This window comes from Acanthopagrus latus, chromosome 12 (genome assembly GCF_904848185.1).
Source record: "Acanthopagrus latus isolate v.2019 chromosome 12, fAcaLat1.1, whole genome shotgun sequence".
In the NCBI taxonomy this organism is placed as follows: Eukaryota; Metazoa; Chordata; class Actinopteri; order Spariformes; family Sparidae; genus Acanthopagrus; species Acanthopagrus latus.
The window spans coordinates 17,764,281-17,785,369 of NC_051050.1; the positions used below are offsets into that span (position 1 = coordinate 17,764,281).

At 49.2% G+C, this 21,089-nt stretch overlaps 1 protein-coding gene across 1 annotated transcript; it reads right to left on the reverse strand.

Annotated features, from left to right (window-relative positions):
• Nucleotides 1-217: 217 nt before the first annotated feature.
• smad7 (SMAD family member 7) lies at nt 218-20,275 on the reverse strand. The gene is made up of 4 exons (XM_037117534.1): nt 18,305-20,275; nt 17,136-17,189; nt 12,598-12,669; nt 218-1,165 (listed from the first exon to the last, which is right to left on the reverse strand). Exons 1-4 carry the CDS (start codon nt 18,768-18,770, stop codon nt 627-629), a joined length of 1,131 nt encoding a protein of 376 aa, XP_036973429.1. The 5' UTR covers nt 18,771-20,275; the 3' UTR covers nt 218-626.
• Between the last annotated feature and the right edge of the window lie 814 nt (nt 20,276-21,089).

Genomic DNA, 21,089 nt, shown 5'->3' on the forward strand with positions numbered 1-21,089 from the left:
CTTTTACAATCCACAGCATGACATCAAAGTCCTTCAGTGGCACAAAGATAACCCATGTTGACTTTGGTAATAATGAAGCCACTATGTCCATCGCCAAAAATAAATGGGTAGGGTTTTAGAGAACTGACACGTGGATCGACTCAAGTAATTCAATCAGGAAAAAAACTGAATGAAACCAACACAAACCCAAGGATCAAACATCGACTAGTAGACAAGATAGCTTATTTGTATTTTTTTTTTTATTTTGGCATTTCTTTGTTTTGCATTTATATTAAGCAAAGTGCATCTTATTTTCTTTTTCTCATCAACACATTGCACAATACATAAATAATGATGCATATAAAACGTCTTCATATTTACAATTAATAATATATTTATATATAACATAAAATACATTTTTCGCTTCTTATTTTAATTAAATCTTAGTCATTTTATTAAACAAAGTCCATCAGAATCTTATACTTTCTTCTTCTTCTTCTTCTTCTTCTTTTAAACCTTTTTCTTCTCTGTTTGAACCTTCTGGAACAAAAACAAAAAAAAAAAAAAGAAAAAGGAAAGTGGGCGTAAGTCTGTTTGTGTGGGGGAGGGGCAAAAAAAGAGAGGCGAGGAGGCCGCTGCTGCTGCTGCTATCGCGTGTTGAAAATGACTTCCAACCAGCACGGGCAGCTGCTGATGAACTGTCTGGTGTAGCACTGTCCCCAGCCTTTCACAAAGCTTATCTGCACCGTGAAGCCCGTGCGAGGCTGCTGCGTGAACTCGTGGTCGTTGGGCCTCTGAAGGCTGCCGGCCTTATCATAGTCAAAAGCTTTGATGGAGAAACCGGGGAACACCTTGTGCACCAGCAGCGTGCGCGAGTCCGGGTTGTCCAGTGTGGCCGACTTAATGAAGATGGGGTAGCAGCTGCGGTTATAGACCCACACCCCGTCTGGCTCACGCGTCAGCTGGATGCCATAGCCGATCTTGGCCCGCACCATCTGCACCAGCTGGGACTTGTTGTCAGAGCAGAGCTGGCCCAGACAGAAGCCGTTCCCCTGAGGTAGATCATAGAAGATGTCCAGAGAGGGCTCCTGGACTGAGTAGAGGCGCCCGACGCGTGTCTTCTCCTCCCAGTATGCCACCACGCACCAATGGGCCCGATCGCCAGACTCCTGCAACGCCAGGGAATCTGAGGAAACACAGAGGGAAGGAGATGGTTAGACCCAACGTGAAGATACGATGGCACTGGAGCATTAGGTGGTAAAAACACATCAGAGATAAAAAAGTAGAGAAAAGGAGAGAAGGGGGGGAAATGATGAGGCTAAAACATGAATCTTCTTCACTTCAGTTGAGGAATATAGAGAATTTGCTTTAGTCGAGAGCAAAAACAAAACCGTCATCCTCAATTTCTGCCACACAGGAAAACTGTGTTGGAATTCCTGGACCTCAGACAAGAGAAGCAACTCGGAGACACTGACAGGCAAGTGTCCACACGCAGTACAATATTTGTCTAGGCATTAAATGCTTATCTTCTGTCTGGCTCGCTGTATTTTTGTAGCGGCGTGGCCAACAATGTGGTGACGTCAACCGACTGCAGCTCTCTGCCGGAGGAAATCAGAAACCATCCTCGGGTCGACGCTCAAAAGATACGAGGGGACTTTTTTTTTTTTTCTTCTTCACGTGAACACATGAGGCGCTCCCGTCCGCGGAGCAGCACATGACGAGCGAGGCAGGCCCGTTAACTCTCCTGCCCTGGTGTCTGAATCATTGACAAGCTAGGCCTCTCCTGTCTAAAGTTTCCCCTGAGCGTAAAAAGAAGTATAGCATTGGCCATGCTCCAGTTTCCAAACTGCCCCCCCCCACCCCCACCCACCCACCCACCTCCCTCTCCCGTCTCCCTTTAGTGTGCCTCCTGCACCGTCCCTCTCCCCCTTCATATCTCTATTCCACAGAAATCTGGCTCCCAGCTACTCCCAGCTAGAAAAGTAGGAGCCAGTCAGGCGCAAGGGAAATAGAGGGAGACAGAGAGAGCGCGAGAGGAAAGAAAGAGGGGGCGGGGTGGGGAAGAGAAGGAATGCTTTTCACATATTTTGACTGTAACTTTTTGCAACTTTGCTTCCTCTCTCGTGCTTTCAGGGGTCGTCACCTAATTGCTTCTATCAACCGCTCGACAATCGCTTAAACTTCCTCTCCCCTCGCGCAAACCCAGCCCCTTGGTGAAAGACACATTCAAGGGCTGAGGAAAAGCTCGAAATGTATGAGGGAAAAAAAATTAAACAGAGCCCCTCTCAGAGCCATTTCAGTTCCCATCAGACCCCAGCCTCCCCCCCACCCCCACCGCCTCCCTTCCTCGTTTCATCTGGCGGTAGCTGTGAATGTAACCGGTAATTTGGAAGGTCCCGTCTGAGACAAACTGCAACGTTAATGCGGCAGGATCTCTGCCGGCCCGAGCGGACTCACCGCGGCCTGTCATTAGCCTTCATTAGACGCGGGGAGGGAGGGGAAGAAAAAGACAACACTGGGAGAAGAGAGACAGAAACACAGAGGAGGGGAGCGAGGCGGGAGGGAGTGGTGGTGGTGGTGGTGGTGGTGGTGGTGGTGGTGGTGGGGGAGAGAGAAAAACTGAAAGCATGCCTTCCATAAAACAAGAGGGGCTGTGTTCTTTGAAGTTGGTCAGAGCCGAGCCTCGGGGAGTTTAATCGTAAATCCGTCCTCATGGGGTGCTGGGGGAAACTAAGTACCCGGCTATCTACCTTGGACTAAATGGGGGGAAAAGAAGCATTTATCTTGGAGATAAGAGGCAGAAAGCGTCTTTTGTGTCTCAGGCCAATGTCAGACGGAGCCTCCGACCCTGGCCAAGCTTTTGCTCTCGGGGTCTGCTTTGCATGTACGTACAGGAACAGAGCCAGAGTTGATAAGGAGGAAAGATGCGTTGGACTTTTTTCTTAACAGCTGACAGAGGGCCTGCTGGTGGAGCTCACCTGTGGGGCCCTGTGTATGTGTGTGTGTGTGTGTGTGTGTGTGTGTGTGTGTGTGTGTGTGTGTGTGTGTGTGTGTGTGTTTGTTATTGCTGAGAGAGACAGGGCCTGGCGTCAGAGGTCATTAGAGCGGCTGCCTGTCTGAGCCTGTCATTGCAGCCTGAAAACACCCTGCTATTCAGGACTACACTAACTGCCCCGCTTCCCCTCCCTCGTCGCCTCTCCTCTCCCTCTCTCTCTCTCTCTCTCTTCCTCTTCTCCTCTCAGAGACTCAGACTGGCAGCGAGCGAGGAGCCGCAGAGAAGAACAGAAGAAGGGAGCGAAGGATAAAAGGAAAGGGTTGGAAAGAGAGAGGAACAGAAGGATCAGCGAGCGAAGCGGTTGGCGCAGGAAGGACTCAGGCGATTTTTGCTCACGTAAAAGTCGCAGTACCCGATGTAAAAATACTACATGTCAAGTCCCGTCTCGGCACAGAGAGAGAACGAAAAAGGAAAAATCCATAATCAGGCGACATATATTCTGTTTCCTAACGTGCGTCCTACACTTCCCACAATGCAACTCGATAAACCAAACTCCAATGCCCAGGGGTCTGTAACACGCTTTTTTTGTTAGAATTTTGAGTATCTACCACACTTCATGACATCACTATGACATCACCAGGAAGTTTTTTTCCCCCCTCAGACAAGTAAAAAAAAAATTTGTATGAAGTCCCGAGAAAATAGATTAATTACGGGTACTTAGTTAGTTTCCAGTGCTGCCATCAAGTGATTTTAGGGTGGGTTTTTTTGTTTTTTGTTTTTTTTTGGTCCGGCAGCTATCCCGAATTCCTCCCATTCCTCAGCGACAGTCAGATAAGAGGCCGACTGAAAGATAATTTGAGAGGCTAAAAATAGTTACAGCATTCTGTCCGGCCTGCAGGTAAACAAAAAAAAAAAAGGAACTCTGTTTTCTGTTCAGTGTGTCAACAGAGAGAGAGAGAGACAGGCAGACTCCTCCGTCTGCAGGGCTCAGCCTTGTGAGGTCTGTGTTCACAGCTTGTCCTGACAGCAGATGAGCTTACACCTCATGAGTAATGCTGCTGAAACACATAACCACACACACACACACACACACACACACACACACACACACACACACGTGTGCGCGCACACAAACATATAAAACCACGCACGCTAATGTGAGTGAACCCTGTATCAACACACCTTGTTCCAAGTGCACGGCTCATTTAACTGCATTTTTAATTCTTTAACACATCGCGTGTTTGCGAGCGAGGCGTCCGCCGGACACGCTCCTCGTGTTACGCTCCGACACTATTTCAGGTGCCTGTCACATAGGTGTGCGTCAGACGGTGTCGTCAGAGTGTCTGCGCCGGGTTCCTTCTGTCTTTAGAGCCGAGAAGAGAAGAGCAGAGCCGAGCAGAGCAGAGCGGTGCGTTTTCCATCAGAACATTCACAGAGCTGTCCCGTCTGTACATCTGTCTGCTTTCCTGGATGTCTGCCTATCGACGCATTAGTCCGTCTATCTGTCTGCCGCCCCCACCTGCCCCGTCTGCTCTGCAGCCTTTCAGCCTTTCAGCCTGTGTGTCTCGGTGCTCCTCCTCGCCGGAGATAAGCGGGCTTGCTGGCAGCCTCAGGCCATCTGTCACTCCGGCCTCTTCTGCTGCGCTCCAGCCAGTTTGTCTGCTGCTGGTCTGGTCCCATGGGGGGGCCAACACGTGACCCCCCCCCAGAAAAAAACAACAACAACAAAAAAAAAGACTTTCCCTGCTCTTCCAATATGAAGCAAAACACACTCTTGAGAGCCAGATCATTGCCGGAGCAGACGTCATGCGGCCGTGGATGGCAATAATGATAACAGGTACCCTATTTTAAAAAAGCGCTTGCGAGAAAAGTGCAAGAGGCAGCTGCTGAGAGCTCATGTGGATGTTAGACATTAGCAGCGCCGCGCAAACAAAAACAGCATAGTGCTCGCATGTTTTCGAGGCATTTAATGGATGATCAGCTTATGGTCTGCGAGGTGGGGGGTGGGGGTGGGGGGGGGGGCAGTAAATATCTGTGATTAAAATAAAACCCTCTGTGCCATGCAAAATATTTAAAACCGCGGCAAGGGGAGGGCAGATTTGGCGAGTAGACACACACACACACACTGCGGGCTCCCCTGTGGATTTTAATGGTCCGAGGTCTTAAAGAGTGGACGCCACGCTAGCTGAGACAATTGGACTCGGTCGAAAAAGGGAGGAGGGAGAGGCTGAGAGGAGGGAGGGCGGCAGACTGGGTGCTTCTCTCAGGGCCAGTCTGGAAAGGTTAATCATTACCTCTGTCTGACTCCACACACACACACACACACACACACACACACACACACCAGGTCGCTACTTTACCTCGGAGTCAACTCAGTCACAGAGTAACACGTCTACACCCTCATGCGCGCACACACACACACACACACACACAGTTTTCAACCTTCACTCCTGGACACAACACTATCAACATCGGTAAATAGTGAGGAGGCTCCGGAGAACTGTCTCATATCGATCCCTGAGAAGCCTGCGTGTGTGCGCGCGCGTGTGTGTCTCAGACGTACAATGACCCTGTCGTCATCAGACACACACGGCAGCTCGAGGAGAGGAATGGGGAAGGCATGAAGGAAACAGCTCGAGGGGGAAAGGAAGGACTCTTCACGGTGCCTTATTTTCTAAGTCAACACCCTCTCTCAAGCCGGGGGAAAGTCTATTCCAGAGGTCAAGGGTCACCCCGGAGGCATTCCTTTTGTTCTCTCCCTGCAGTGCTGTGCATGCTCAGCCCGTCATGTAATGAAAGCCTGCGCATTTCTCTCGCTGCGTTCACTAGAAATATCTGGGCCCACTGATTATTTTTCAGTTAATGTCAGGAGGAGTCCTCAACGGCGGACTTGTCGCCGGCTGTGCTCACTTCAACGTCTACCGCGGCGAGACATTGGACGACCGCCGACCCCCTCGGAAAGAGAAGGGTCGGCCGTTCTGTGCAGCGGAGGCAGAGGAGAGACCTTGTTTCGCATTGTTACGACACAGCCTTGTATGTGTCGGCCATCAACTGAGCACAGTCTGGAGTTTACGCTCCTGCTTAAATGACGTAGTCCGCTCGTAGAACAAATGGCATCGGTTGATCGTGGAGAGCAAGAGAATGCAAAATATGCAACTAAAATCTCATTAAATGAGACTTAATCATGTGATTCATAAGCTGGACTGCATTGTCTGAAGATATTTCTTCCTCATTTAAAACTAGCGCTTGCATTACCCATGATGCAACTCGGCTGCTGATAATTGGGTCGGAGATTTGGCCATGTTATGCAAGAAGCCGCTAATGTAGCCCCGAGGCGCTAGCCTCACGCAGGGCCGAGAAGCAGGCTCCAGAAGTCTGGTAAGATTTGTAACTCACCAAGATTTTCTCCCTACATTACCCATAATGCAACTCGGTGGCAGACAGTTCAGTCAGTGGCGGATAATGTAGCCTGGAGCTGCTAGCCTCAGACATCTGAGGAGCAGGCTACAGAGGTCGGGTAAACTTCACTCCACACCCACAGATTTTTTTTTTTTTTTTAAATTTTCAAACTTGTAGTCTCTTTATGACATTCAACTTGAGAATATTTAACAGACTTTGCTCCCTCTGGAGCCACGAAAGGCTTGATACAACTCACGTGAACAGATCTTTGACGAGGAAAATCAGTTCCCCCTTTAAGGTTAGTCACAACAATGGCATCGTTTATCAAGCATCAAAATTATATTAAAAAAAAAGGCACAAAAACTGTCAGGCAGAAGGGACAGACTGTTCAGCCCCAGTAGGCAGAGAAATGGCCCGACAGACAGATGGCGGCGGGTTCAGCCGCTAACAGAGGAAGTGCCTCTTTAGGGTGGCAGGTTATGTAAGAAGAAGATGTAAAGTCCTTCCCCCTACTTCAGGAAACCTAAATAAGCCCTGATGGCAGGAAAACCGCACAGGGGAGTGGCACACAGTTTCGCTATCTGCAAGATCTGACTCCTCACAGCAACACAGATAGAGAGAATGAGTTGCAGACACGCTATCTCTAACATGAACCATCCGGCCCCGAAAACAGTGGGGGGGGGGGCGATAAGGAGATGAAATGGCACATGTTTTTCCTAATGCCTCTGTCTACAGTGTAATTTTCTCTGAGTGGAAGTTTTTTTTTTCTGCTATAATTACACGAGCCACATGTCTTGATGTAGCTCGGGCAGGCGCGGAGAGATTTTTTTTCTTTAGCATGAGATAAAATAGAGGAATGTTTCATAATTAATTGGGCAGCATCTTCCATTTGGCTCCACATTATCACAAAACGACAGCACGATTCGTCACTTCTTCTTCTTCTTCTTTTTCCTTTTTTTTCCTTGACTTTTTCTCAGTTTTATTCCTCCGTAACTCCTCCTTCCTGCTCCTGCTGAGTTATTATTCCAACACTTCATCATGCTGACCCGCACACAGACGCGTTCACAGACACACACACACACACACACACACACACACACACACACACACACACACACACACACACACACACACACAATGATCCCCTGCAGCCCAGATTTCCCAGGGTGACAGGACAAATAAACACAGACTAGTTGGACACACGGTGCCAGACAGGCTGTACTGATGTCATCATCAGCTCACTTTTGCAAACACACAAGAGTCAGGAGATCACTCGCGGGCTCGGTATCTCGCACACACGGCGGCGCTACGGACAGATGGACAGACAAGCCGCAAAACAATTGCCCACATTGTTGAGGCGCTCCAATGCCGTGGGAACTAAATAATACAAAAGAGGCAGACAACCAGCAGAGCCAGTTGTGGTGCCGGCCCGGGCCTCTGTCGCGCTGTTGCTCAGTTATTAATAATCATCTACCTGTGCGCGTCTGTAGTTAGAACAGCAGTGCGGTCGGTGATGACAGAGATGTGGCTACTGACGCCCCCGCTGAGATAAAAACACACGCTCAGCCCTCGGGTATGAGTACACAACAGACAAACTGACTACATGAATGAGTGAGGCGGGAGGGTGGAGACAGCAGGACCGTGTGTCACACCAGAAATCTGACACACACACACACACACACACACACACACACACACACACACACACACACACACACACACACACACACACACACACACACAGGTTTGCAGGAATGTGTCTCCACTTATTTCCATTTCCGTCTTTATCCTGCTTAAAACAGGAGGGAGGGGTGCTGGTGGTTCTCCCTCCCTCTCCTCTTTGGTATCTTCCTACGTTGAGGTAATGTCAAAATCCACTTCCACAGAGTGACTGCGAACCAAAACAATGTTCATCTTGTTCTGGGCTTCCCTCCAGCCCTGGCTCGGAGCCAAATCTGCATAACCCTCCATTCAATCAACTGGCTACGCTAAGGTAGGCTAATGTTTTCAGCCGTAAAAACGCAGCAGATCTCCGGGCTGAGGCACACTTTCCCTCTATCCTCTCTCTTTCCTCCATCCTCCGCCGTCTCTGTGTGCTGTTTTTTCGATTTGTGCAGCATAATGACACAGGGTGGGGAACAGAGGACGGCCAAAACCAAAATTAAGTCCCTTGCCAAGAGGCGGCTTGGCTGCCGCGCAAGGAGAGGAAGTGGGGAGTAATGAGAGATCCTGGCCCGGCACGGAGCGGCCCGGCGCTGCTCTGCTCAACTCGCTGGCTGAACACACAGCCTCCAAATTACAGAGAACAGAGCAGAGCTGCCGGCCATCTCTCCCTCCACCCAAAGCCGCCATCTTCTCTCCCTGTTCATTCCTTCCTCTTTACTGTTCAAGCAAAAACGTTCAGCCAGAGCAGGCTTACGGGCGAAGGATCTATCTTTCCTCTCTCTTTGTAGAATTAAGACGCATTGTAAGATGACATTCTTTCATTCTTTGTTTCACTCTTTCCCTTCTCTCTGGCCGGCGCACTGCAGTGTTTGCTTTCTGTCACGAAGAGGCCTCGACTGCCTCCCTGTCCGCTCGCCTTTTCCTCAAAGACATGAGGTCATATCCTGCGCAGCCCTTTCCTTTCCCCGCTAACCCAAACAAGGCAGGAATGCAGGGAGAGGGAAGACGAGGGAGACTGAGGGTGCTCTGTTTCTGACTCGAGCTTGGAAGTCGGCTTCCAAAAAAAAATTAAAAAATTAGAAGATTGTGTTTAAATGTCGGCGATAGGTGATTTAAACCTCGCTTCCTGCACACACACGCGCACAAAAAAAAAAAAAAAAACAACAGACGGGCCTCTTCTCTCACCGGGATTCCACCAAAAATGGGCCGTTTCTTCGGGGCCCTCCGTATGACAGCAGAACTAGTTTGATTTAATGAGCCGAGGTGCCAAGACTAAATTTAATCTCTGTCAGAGCCCCCTGATGAAGGTTATACCTCCAGCCGATTCACTGGATGACTAATTGACTGACTGAAGGGCTGGCCGACTGTCTGTCGAGCGAGGTGACTGGCTGCTGGTATAAGAATACAGCTCAGCCTAAATTTAACCTGCAGTGGGAGGAAGCGCCTGTGTGACAGTCGGCCGTGCGCCAGGGCTCGCACCAGGTCATTCTATCTGCCTGCCCGTTGTGTATGTGTCGGTGTGTGTGTGTGAAAAATGCGTGCGTGCGTGCGTGTGTGCGTACGTGTCACCACAGCCCGACTGGATCCTCTTACACACAAGCACTCCGGGTCAGTCCCCGATGGCACCAGCATGCACGCCACCGACATACGCACAACTGATGCTACACATCCAATAAGAGCCAGGCACCAATGGGCGTCTATAACTCGCCGGCATGGAAGAGATCTTTAACATGGATTGGTCACCAATAATCACAACAGAAGAGACTGGGCATTTAATGTATGGTCAGAGTCATAATCCGTCGATGAGACTGCACCAGGCTCCATTCAAAATTTAGGTAATTTTAGACCCAACTAGCATACAAAACATTTACATTCTTTTATTAAGAGAAAATGGAAAACCCTGTCATTTCGATGTAAATACCAATAAGACCCAAGGCATGAACAGACATCCATACTCTATGATCAGACTGTACCAGACTCCATTCAGAATTCAAGCAATTCTAGACACATCTGACAGGTGAGAGCGTTTGGATTCTTTTGTTAAGAGTGAAAAAGGGAAAACCTGTCTAAATCCCTCAAAGTATTGTTTCGGCATCAGCGCGGAAAAACAAAAAAACAAACAAAAAAAACTAAGGTATTGTAGCAGTGCCGGCACAGAAAGATTTTAAAATGATACCCAGCACTCCCACACACACACACACACACACACACACACACACACACACACACACACACACACACAGCAGAAACTGCTGCCTTTTCAAGCTCAAGACAGCTCTCCAAAAGACTTGACCTCTTTGAACCTGACAAGATGGACGTCGGCCTACGTGGCTGAGCTCCTCGTAAACGATCTAGTCTCTAACAAGTTTAAATATTACTTAACACTCCACAAATTCATAACCAGCAATCCAGCGCCCTCTTAACCCTGACCCGATCTCCTGTGTGCAGATCTCTCTCTTGATCTCTCTCTCTCTCTCTCTGTCGGGTGAAGCAAAACCCCTGAGCTAAATCCCTCACCCCGGCTCGAACCAAGATCAGCACCTCAACACCCAGCTCCAGGCCTTCAGCCATCGACCTCCCCCCTTCTCCTCTGCTCTGCTCTCCCTGCTCTGTTCCAAGCTGATGACGTGAGCCAGCGAGAGGAGCTTTGGAGCTGGTAGCCTGGCAGGCAGCCTAGTTTGCATTTGCGCTTGTCGCTGTCGCAGCTCACTTAACTCCTTCCAGCCTGGAAGGTCTCGGATTTTTCCAGAGAGAATAAAAAAGAAGGAAAGATGGGAGGAGGAGGAGGAGGAGGAAGTCGTCTCTAACCTCGTCTCACCGACTGCGTTTTCTGGACGAATGAGGATTCTTATCTGCTTTACCAATTACGCACTGCTCCAGCATTTATTTTTTTTCTAAAAAGTCGACAAACCCTTAATTATTTTACCGCAAAAAAAAAGGAGTCACAGTACAACTCTTGCTGACTTCAAATCTTTGCCACCCTCCTTTCCCTCAGAGCCACCCTCCTCTCTCTTCCTTCCTCCTCTCTGTAAATATGTCTGGAGAAGAACATAAAAAGGGCAGAGTGAGTGAATTAGAAGGTCAGCGGCGGGCCTCTGGGAGAGCCATGTTTCTTTTGTCAGGGCCCCAGAGGGAGGGAGCAAAGGAGGGAAGCAAGGAGTGAGGCGGGGAGGAGGGGAAGGAGGGGAAGGAGCAGCCTTATTTTTTCTATTTTTTTTTTTTTTTTTTTTTAGGCCTTGCCAGGGAAATCATGAAGGCAGCGTTGCTCCGGCCATCCCTCCTCTCCCGCCCCGGGGCCTTTCTACCTCTGCTGCCTTTTTTTTTTTTTACTGAGGAGGCCCATTCACTGGAGCGCTGGCCGCCGCCACCGCCACTGCCATGTCATCCTCCCCAGGAAGGAAAACAGGGGAGGAGGAGGAGGAGGGTAATGTGTACGCCTTGCAGGAGTACGGGAAGGAGCGTGGGGGCGCCTGTAAAGACTCCAGTTCTTGGGTTTCACAGTTTGAACCGGGTCTAAAATGTGTCTTTAGTTAATGCACACAGGGAGGACTTCAGTGTCCATCTGATGGTGTGGAGGAGCAGGAGGGCGGGAGGAGGAGGGGGGAGATGGATTTTTAGTTCCTCCGTTCTTGTAAGCACTGCTGCAATCTCTTTCCCCCATCTAAGGACACACACACACATGCATGCAAGCAAGCAAGCAGGCTAACCCCCACACTCCCCTACCACCAAACAAAGGAGGAGGGGGGGAAAAAAAATGGGCAGCCAACACCAACTGACATAAAACAGGCTTTAAAGGCCCGGTAATGAGAACCATCTGAGGCCGAGCAGAGCAGAGCAGAGCGCAGCGCGGAGCAATCTGAGAGCAAAACTCCTTCTCTCGTGAACACCATCTCACTCTGTAGCCTGCGGACAGGGCGCCGGGTAAGGAAGGCAACGCTGCCAAAGGGGATTACGGGAGAAAAGCCGAGGAAGCCTGAAACACGTCCTGCATGAGAGATGGAAGGAAGAAAGGCGCCTGTGTCTCTCCCTTATCCACACACGGCGAGCCCAGAGGAGAGTCCACAAAGACGTCCCCTGTACGCACAAACACACCCAAACAAACACTCGCATGTCAGTTGGGAAGCCTTCTCTCTCTCTCTCTCTCTCTCTCTCTCTGCCTTTTTTCTTTTTCTTCTTCCCTCCCCCACAACGCCGCACGCACAGAGCATATTCTTTCTCCAAACAACGGTTTCCGACGTGTTTGTCTTCCATTACAACACGACGCGGAAAAAGGGATGAGCGGGAGCGGGGAGAGGAAGAGGAGAAGAGAGGAGCGTTGTTCAAAGAGCCAGGAGGGAGGAATTCATGTGGATGTGGGAGAAATACACCACCCTCCTTCACTTTTTTTTTTTTTTTTTTTTTTTATTACAGAGGGGAAGCAGGGGCCCCCACAATCACTGCCTCATCATCACAAGTATGGTTGTTGGGAGGAATGCGCAGGAGAAGCTTAAGAAAACAGGACGAGGGGAATAAAGAGACAAGAAAACGGGAATGGGAATGGTATTTGTTGGAATATTTACCTGAAAGCCCCACAGGGGCCGAGTATGTCGTTCCCCCAGTCTCACTGGATGAAGGTCCAGAGTCTGGAGAATCTAACAGAGACAGAGAGAGACACTTTGAATTAGCACCGTGTGTGTTCCTGCATGTGTTTGTCTGTGTGTGTGTGTGTGTGTGTGTGTGTGTGTGTGGAGACGGCAAAGCAGCAGCTGTGAGACCGTCAATCATTCCAGTGAAATCAATGCCTAATGAAGACGCTGACGACGAAGCTCACACCCTCACGCGCACACACACACACACACACACACATACACAGAGGACTTACAGAGGAGAGTTTCTTACACCCCCGATAATCCCCCCATAATCCACTGCTTCAGGAGGAACGTTAGCCTCGCCATCTCCGCTCAGAAAAGCTGCCGATCGGGAAAGAGATGTCTTCGTTCTGGCTAATGACCGAGGCTCGGGCTGGAGACGTCTGATCGCGGCTCAATAACAGACCCAACATTAGACCGCTGTGAGAGATCCAAACTCGGCTGATAAACTGCCCCTTTGATTCCCGTCCCTGCCTTTCTCTCGCACAATTATGCGCAAATTCGACACGTTCGAGCCGTCTCGGAAATCTGAGCATTCACACGACAACACGATAAGTTATGTGTGCGTGTTTGTGCGCTCCGAGGGGCCTTGGAAGCTGTAAATTTTCTTAACAGGCAGACAAGAGACAGAGAAACCACTCATTCTCTCCCTCTCTCTTTTGCATTTGAATGCTGAACTCCGGCTAAGGCTCGTAATGTGGACTAGTTTCAACATGACACCTGAATGGGGCTTTAACAAAACCGCCGTGTGTGTCGAGCGGAGCAGCACACCGCTGGGAGCAGGCTAGCTCTGCTGCAGAGCTGCTGCTGCTGCTGCTGCTGGTAGCTCGGTATTCACTAATGACACATTCCTCTCGCTGCACGTCAACGCCGCGCTACACCTACTATCCACTGAAGCACAGTGTGCGGCGGTGGTCACCTCCACTCTGACTTGAAGTGTAGTTTTTTTTCTGACGGTTGTACATTACTGCGGCTAAAAAAAGCAGTTGTTCTGACGTGAAGTTCAGGATTTGTACAGCTTTATTTTTCCCCAGTTCTTTTTTCAAGCAATTTCAAGGTGAATAAACCAAAACTTTCCAGACGTTTAACGCCTTTATCGTAACATCTGAATTGTTGTAAAAGGCACTAGCGAAAACATTATTTCACAGAATATCCTTTCTACCCACAGCAATCAGTGTCAAGTGTCACTTTGTTGGTTTGTTACCAGGATTACACAAAAACTACGGAGTGGATTTCCACAAAACTTGGATGCAGGATGCGACTCTGGCCAGAACAGACCCTGTTGGCTTTTGGCGCAGATCTGAATAACAAGACAAAATTTTCCTTAATATAGGAAAGAATAGAATCAAGGAATTACTAACAGATTATGATGGGAAAAATGGGGCATTTTTAGTTGGCTGGTGAAAATGAATGAAGGAATCTAGCGGATTTATACATCTTTCATTTGATACTGAGCTAGGCTTGACTGAATCAAAGGAGAATGTCGAGCCTTGGCGGAGGTATGCGCTCTACTGAGTGCCCGTCTAGTTTCAGCTTTGGTTGGATGTTCTGATCAAGGCTAGGAGACAACAAACAGTTATGACGAGAGGGTCGTTTCATTTCAGATATTAAAAAGGTTTTGGTTAATGTGAGTGTTTGCGTCTTTTGAGACTCTCAAGACTTTGCGTGACCCCCGAGTTTCATTGCCACACATAAAGCGGATGTAAACTGAAGGAAAGCAGTGACTAGCGGGGTCAGTATGCTTTTAATCCACACATGGCGAGGCTGAGGGGAAGGTGGATGGATATTTTTACTGAATACTTCCACTCTCCGGCTCATTGGCCTCCTGGTTGAGCTGCAGTAGCTATGAAGTAATAAAGAAACGGCGACCAGGGCCCTCCTCCCAGCCCGCCACCCGTCCGGACGCGGACCGTGCCGCTGTGGTCGCGGTAACGAGATGCACGGGCATAGCCCAGCCTGCCTCGCTTTCATTGGCTGCCAGCAGCCTTGCCCTGGTCTCCCGGGCAACAGTTCACAGCTGACCACAGGGCTGAGGGGGCATCAGAGAGAGAGGGAGCCAAACAGTGTGTGATTTATATTCCCAAGAGCTGAAACAAGGTAGCGTTTTACGTCTCGGCTGCTTTCATATTGACCGCTGCTGCTGGAGCGGACAGGCAGCCTGACACATATAACCCCACTTCCTGCTCGCTGGAATCATAAAGCCATCACCATAAAATCTATCGCTCCTCCGTTTCATGCAGATTTTTTACAGCGTCTGATTGCCTTCTAAAAGTTAACTATGCAGATTTTCTGAACGTCGGGATGATTTAAACGGCCTAATATGAAGCAAATACAGAGAGTAATATGGAAGAGTAATATGGAAAAGTGTAATAGCCTCCAGTAATGGGAAGGCTGATGATTGACAGCTCCCCGAGGCCCCTGAGGAAAAACCCCTGTCTTTCTGCATGATAAGCTCATCTGTCCTGTGTGTGTGTGTGTGTGTGTGTGTGTGTGTGTGTGTGTGTGTGTGCCCTCCAGCCTGCTCCATTGTCCTGTTAATATATGTTGTCTCTCAGCCTCCCTCACCAATACAGACTCACAGACAGACAGAGTCGCCTTTGATTAACCACAACTCGCAGCTGCACTGACTGAATTCTACAAAATGAGGAAATGCCGTGACAGGTGAGGGGGAGTCTGCAGAAATCCAACTTTAAATAAAGGCGTATTACAACTTCCCCCGCCACGGCTCGGTCTGTTCTCTTTGGCAACATGTAATTCCCACAGTCGAACCAATTTGGTCCGAGTTGGGGGGGAAGCGGGGTGGTTACACGAGTTGTATAACCATTTCTTTTGTCTGCATCCAGCTTTTGCATTTCCTATTTACCTTCTTGTTTCCCCTCAACGCTGGAATGTCACCAACTGAACTGGTACAGAGACGCTAAACCTTTGAGGCGCCAAGGAGAAGAGTGATGAGAAGAGGGTGTCACTGCTGGTGTTTAAAAATGTTGATGATAAGTTTATCCACGGACGAAGATTGAGTAATTATCCGTTCACACCCTTTGCGATTGACGGCCGGGCGTCGTTTTGTAGTGTGCAAAACATTTCTGCTGCTAATAGACGGGGACTTGTTTTAAAACGTTGAAAAAACCCAACTGAAATGGCTCCGTAGAGCTCGTCCGGCGTATTCCGAGTCTCCAGGAGCTCTGAGATCTGAAACTGACTTGTGCACCCACTTCAGACATGGTGCGCTCAAAGACTTTTAGCTTAGCATTTACAGCGAAGATTCTGGCTTCGAAAAGGGGTGTACATAAGAGAGAGAGAGAGAGAGAGAGAGAGAGAGAGAGAGAGAGAGAGAGAGAGAGAGAGAGAGAGAGAGAGAGAGAGAGAGAGAGAGAGAGAGACGGGAGGGCCTTGAAGAACCACAGCTGCAGCTGCAATGACTTCCTATTGTTTCCACTCACTGAAAGCCACTTTCTCCTTCTCCTGGCTCACCGGCCGGCTGCTCGGCCGACCGCTCATTGTTCAACACGGAGCTCTTTTTCTGCGCTGAAATGAGCAAAGGAGCTTGGGGGGGGGTGGGGGGGTGGGGGGGGGGGGTCTGTGGGATCTTAAAAGTCCTGCACCCAGACTACGCATTCATATCTCTGCCACCATCTCTGTGACTCAAGCTGAGCTCCCCCGGTCTCGCACCATTCCGGTTACAGTCTGAAATCTAACACACTTCAGAAACCGACTTAATAGGCGATGACATAACCTGGTGCCACTTTTCTGGCACCGGCAGGGGGGGAGAGGAGACGGGATGACAAGCACGGACAAAAACAATTAAGTGAGAAGGGCAAAGAAGAAATGAAACAGGGGGCACGCATTAATAAATACTCTCTCCTGGTGTCTAAAACAAACACACCCAGACAGAGATGTGGGATGGTGACACACTCCAATGAGCATGCACACACACACAGACACACATAAACACACAAGTCCTCAACCTTAATCTGCTGATTAATTCGGCTGATAAAGACGCCGGCCGGCTCCAGAGACGCCGCTGTCTGTGCCCCGATTCACAATAGATAGATGGACACACAAACAAACCCCCCCCCCCTTCCAACACACACACACACACACACACACAGACACTGCCCCTGGTGACATGCCAGTCAGTCTATAGCTGGTATCTCAACTTTGTGCTGCTTTGCCCTGGCTGCCGGCCATGCTGGAGCTGCCCAGCCAGCCAGGCGTGCCACTCCACTGCTATCATAAATCACAACATAACATGGAGCTGTTTCCTACACACACACACACACACACACACACACACACACACACACACACTGCAGGGGTAACGTGTGCACTGTACTGTCAGGCGTATGAACATTCACGACTGCTGGGATGGCCTTTTTTTTTTTTCCTCTCTCTTTTCCAGATGTGCATGTTTTGCAAAACAAACAGGACAATAAAAATAAGGTGTGTGTTCGTGTAAACATGGAGCTCACCTGGTGGTTTAAGATAGTCCATGGGATAGCGTGAATATGGAGGAGGAGGGGACTCTGCATGGAGAGGAGGGAGAAAAAAAAGCAGAGCATGAGAGGAAGAAAATAAAAAAAAACAAACAACAAGAGCGAGAGCAAGAGAGAGAGAGAGATCTAAACTTTATGATAAGAGCTGTCATTCTTCTGAGGGAAGGTTTTGTCTGTCAGCCTGGAGAGAGAGAGACACAGAGGGAGAGAGAGAGACACAGAGGGAGAGAGAGAGAGAGAGAGAGAGAGAGAGAGAGGCAGGCAGTGAGTCCGGCCGGGCGGCTATTGCCTTTCATTGGCAGGCAGATAAACAGGGGGCCGCCTGGCGCCAGGAGGGCCACTATCAGCGTCTAGGACAAACTGAGATACGGGCCTCTTTTGGCCCGGGACGCCAAGCAAGCAAGCACACACACACACACACACACACAGAGAAAGAGAGAGAGAGAGAGAGAAAGAGAGAGAGAGAGAGAGAGAGAGAGAGAGAGAGAGGTCCTGGAAACTACACCGTGGAAAGACTGTAAAGCCCGGGATGAGTCGCTTTGCACTTTGGAAATGCCAATTGTGAAACGCTGAAACACCAGATGGGGCAGTTCTGTCCCGAATCCGGATCTACAATCGGCCCCAAATGACAAATAAACCCCTCGCAAAAACTGGCACGTTTAGGCGTTTTTTTTAAAATTATTTTTTAAAAGACCCAAAACCACAGTGCCAACACGCGTAAGACGATATCTGAGGTGTGCCATGTTCAGACGCGATGTTTTCCTCTTCACCTCCTTCTTCCTCTCTTGGCACGCGTCCAACATCGGTCAAGTTTGACCTTATGGAAACACAAGACGGGCCGTGCCAAGAGAGGTGATGTCATCTGAATTAGGCTAATTAACCCCTTTAAGAGTCTGGTAATGCTTTGACACAATGACACGGTGTCTGAATCTGTTCTTGAATTAAAGAAAGAAAGAAAGAAGAATGAGGCCCCACCACCAGAGAATTCAACGCAATTTCAGAACTTTTTGAATGAGAGAGAGAGAGAGAGAGAGAGAGAGTGTGTGTGTGTGTGTGTGTGTGTGTGTCTGGAGGATGAGGTTATTAGACAGAAAGAAAGGGGGAGAGAAAGAAAAAGAAAAGAAAAAGAAAAGAATCCAGCTCACCGAGTTCACAAAGTCTGCTCATGTGGTGCGGGTTGCAGCAAACGAGCTCCGGGTTGATTTTCCCGTAGGATTCACAGCACGACAGCCTCTTGAGCTCCGAGGAATGCCTGAGGTCCGGCCACCTGAACACTTTGTAGAGCAGCATGGGGAGAGAGTAAGACTGTTGACCCACTTTGGCGTCCACTTTGCTGGGCAGGAGCAGGCAGGGGCTTCGGGCTCCCCCCTTGGACTCCACCGCCTGCAAAAGCACCTCTAATTGTTTCTCTTTGATCTTTTTCAGGATCGAGTGGGTCAGCGCCTTCAGTTCGGCCTCCGACCCGGCGTTGGACTTGGCCACCTTTGTCGTTTTGCCCATGCAGCAGCCCCCGGAGCCATGCGTCCCTCTATCCGCCTCCCCGTCGCCCTCCACGGGCGCACGGCTCCTCCAGAGTCGCCGGACGAGCCCCGATCGTTTGGTCCTAAACATGCGGGACGAAAAGAGGGTTCCCCGGCTAAAAAACGAGCATGGTGTCCGCAAATCATGAAGATTCCGGGATCCGAGTCCAGGCAATGACAAGCAGCCTGAGAAGAGACGGTGGAGAAACCGGGTGCTGGACGAGCAGAGGAAATCTGTAGCATGCGCCAGTCTCTGCTGCCGTCTCCTGCACGCCGGATCTACGGAAAGCAGTCGCGGTTCGCGGGACAGTCAGCTTGTCCTCCGGGGGTAGACGACCATCACCTCCAGTGGAAGTGGGGAAGGAGGGGTGGTGGTGGTGGTGGGGGGGTGTCTAAGACCAGCCCGTGATAAAAAAGAATCGCACGGCTTATTCTCTGCGCGTCTAACAGCGGCCACAGCGCAGCAGCATGTAGCCTCAATGTGGCACAATTATTCACTTGGTGATGTGCAGCCGAGCGCCGTGAGCTGACCCCCTTTCTTCTTCTTCTTCTTCTTTTTTTTTTTCTTTTCTCGAGCGCGCTCCGAGGACGGGGTTTTTTTTTTCTCTCTCTCTCAGCGCACACAAACACAGTCAAAACATGTTTCTGTCTGTGCGCATAAGCTGCGGAGGCAACAAAAAAAAAAAAAAAAAAGGGAAAAAGGCAGACCTGCCGGGGCCTAATTACGCCTCAACGCTGTCACAGTTATCCCGTGAAAAAAAAAAGAAAAGAAAAGAAAAAAAAAACCCGAAGCTCTGGCCGCCGCGTCTTCAAGAGCATTAATCCAACAAAATCCTCGATCCGACTGCGCAGAGGAGCTCTGTCTCTCCACCAGGCGTGCGGAGGCTTTCTTTCTTTTTTCAAAAAATGTATCTCTTTGTATTTATTTTTTTTCTTTTATTCCGTTACCGTCTAAAATGCGCAGAGGATGTGGTTCTTGCTGGCTGTGTCCGAAAGAAGCCAGGGAGCAAAAAAAAAAATCCAGGAGCGAAATCTCTCGTTCGTTGAGTTGAGAGGAGGGAGAGAGAGAGAGAGAGACAGAGAGACCCTCGGGTTGTACGTCCACGCAGACCGAGCCCTCCTCGTAACCTATTTCAGCAGGCGAATCCCCCTCTCGGATAAAATAATCCAACCTCGTATCTCTCGCACGAAGTTTCCGTGTCTGAGTGTGGCGAGAAGGAAAGCGAGCCGACGAGTGATCTCGAGGTGGGAGGGTGGTGGTGGAGGAGGAGGAGGAGGAGGAGGGGTGGTGGTGGTGGTGGTGGGGGGGTTGGAGGTTTGGTTTGGTTGGTGGGTGGGTGGCTGGGTGAGCTGAGCGAGCGGCTCTCTGTCTGTAAATGAGGCGGATGGTTTGGGTGCCCTTGCTCTCCGTCTCCAGTCTCCAGTGCGCATTGACGCGCCCGGTCACGTGTGTGTCTAGACACCCTGTCGCTTAAAAGAAATGTGATTGTGTTGCGCAAACAACAGATGAAGCGGAGCCCACAGCGCACACTCGCTCGCTCGCGCTCTCTCGCGCACGCGCGCGCGCGCACACACACGAAAAGTAGTTTTAAGAGAGAGAGAGAAATAAATAAATAAATAAATAAATAAATAGCGGGAAAGTAACGTTGACGTTTTTCACGAGAAAGTTGAGGCGGGGAGGAAGAGGAGGGCGAGCTTGGGGCCAAAAAGATACAAAACTCCAAAGTATTTTCTGTTTAACTTTTATGAACGTGAGATTAAAATATCAGGTTGAATTAAAAGATGTATGTTTTTTGTGCTTATTTTGTTCAACGAGATCAAATGGAATGGAACCTAGGAGGGGGGGGAAAAAAGCTCCTAATTCTATTTCAAATTCGCATTTTTGTCCATTTTAGAGTTATAAAATATCTGATCCCTGCGTTTCATCTGTGTTTTATCAGCAGTCTGTTCGTGGGAAAGAAGAAAGCTGTGCTAAAAGTCTATGATGAGGGAGCTGGAAATCACTCAAATTCGTGTACGGTGCGAACACGCTCTAATAAAACATTTCCTTTTTGTAACATTGATCTATTAGGGTAGTTTCCCCCTGGTTGCACTTTGAGCGATTTCACCCCGAGTTCAGCCTGTCAGGCAACACACGCCACTATGAACCACCATCAACCAGCCTGGTCAGGTTTTATTTAAACCTTTTTTAGGCAATTTTTTAAAAAATAAATAAATAAATAACTGTATTTGTGTTTTTAAGTCTGTGTTGTGTCAGCTTTCTTTTCTTATTATAATGGTTTTGAATCGTTTTCTGGATATATTAACAGTCTTTCCCCAATGGAGCGGCGACAGCTTGTTTGTTCCTGCACATGTAAACGATAATAATAATGATAATAATAGCAATAATAATAAAGAAGAAGAAGAAGGA

Excerpts from the sequence above, each read along its gene's own strand:
- smad7 (XM_037117534.1), bottom strand. The coding sequence starts at position 18,770 with ATGTTTAGGACCAAACGATCGGGGCTCGTCCGGCGACTCTGGAGGAGC. Across the intron at positions 12,670-17,135 it reads GGACTATCTTAAACCACCAG|ATTCTCCAGACTCTGGACCT; the intron begins GTGAGCTCCATG and ends TGTCTCTGTTAG. Across the intron at positions 1,166-12,597 it reads GGCCCCTGTGGGGCTTTCAG|ATTCCCTGGCGTTGCAGGAG; the intron begins GTAAATATTCCA and ends GTGTTTCCTCAG.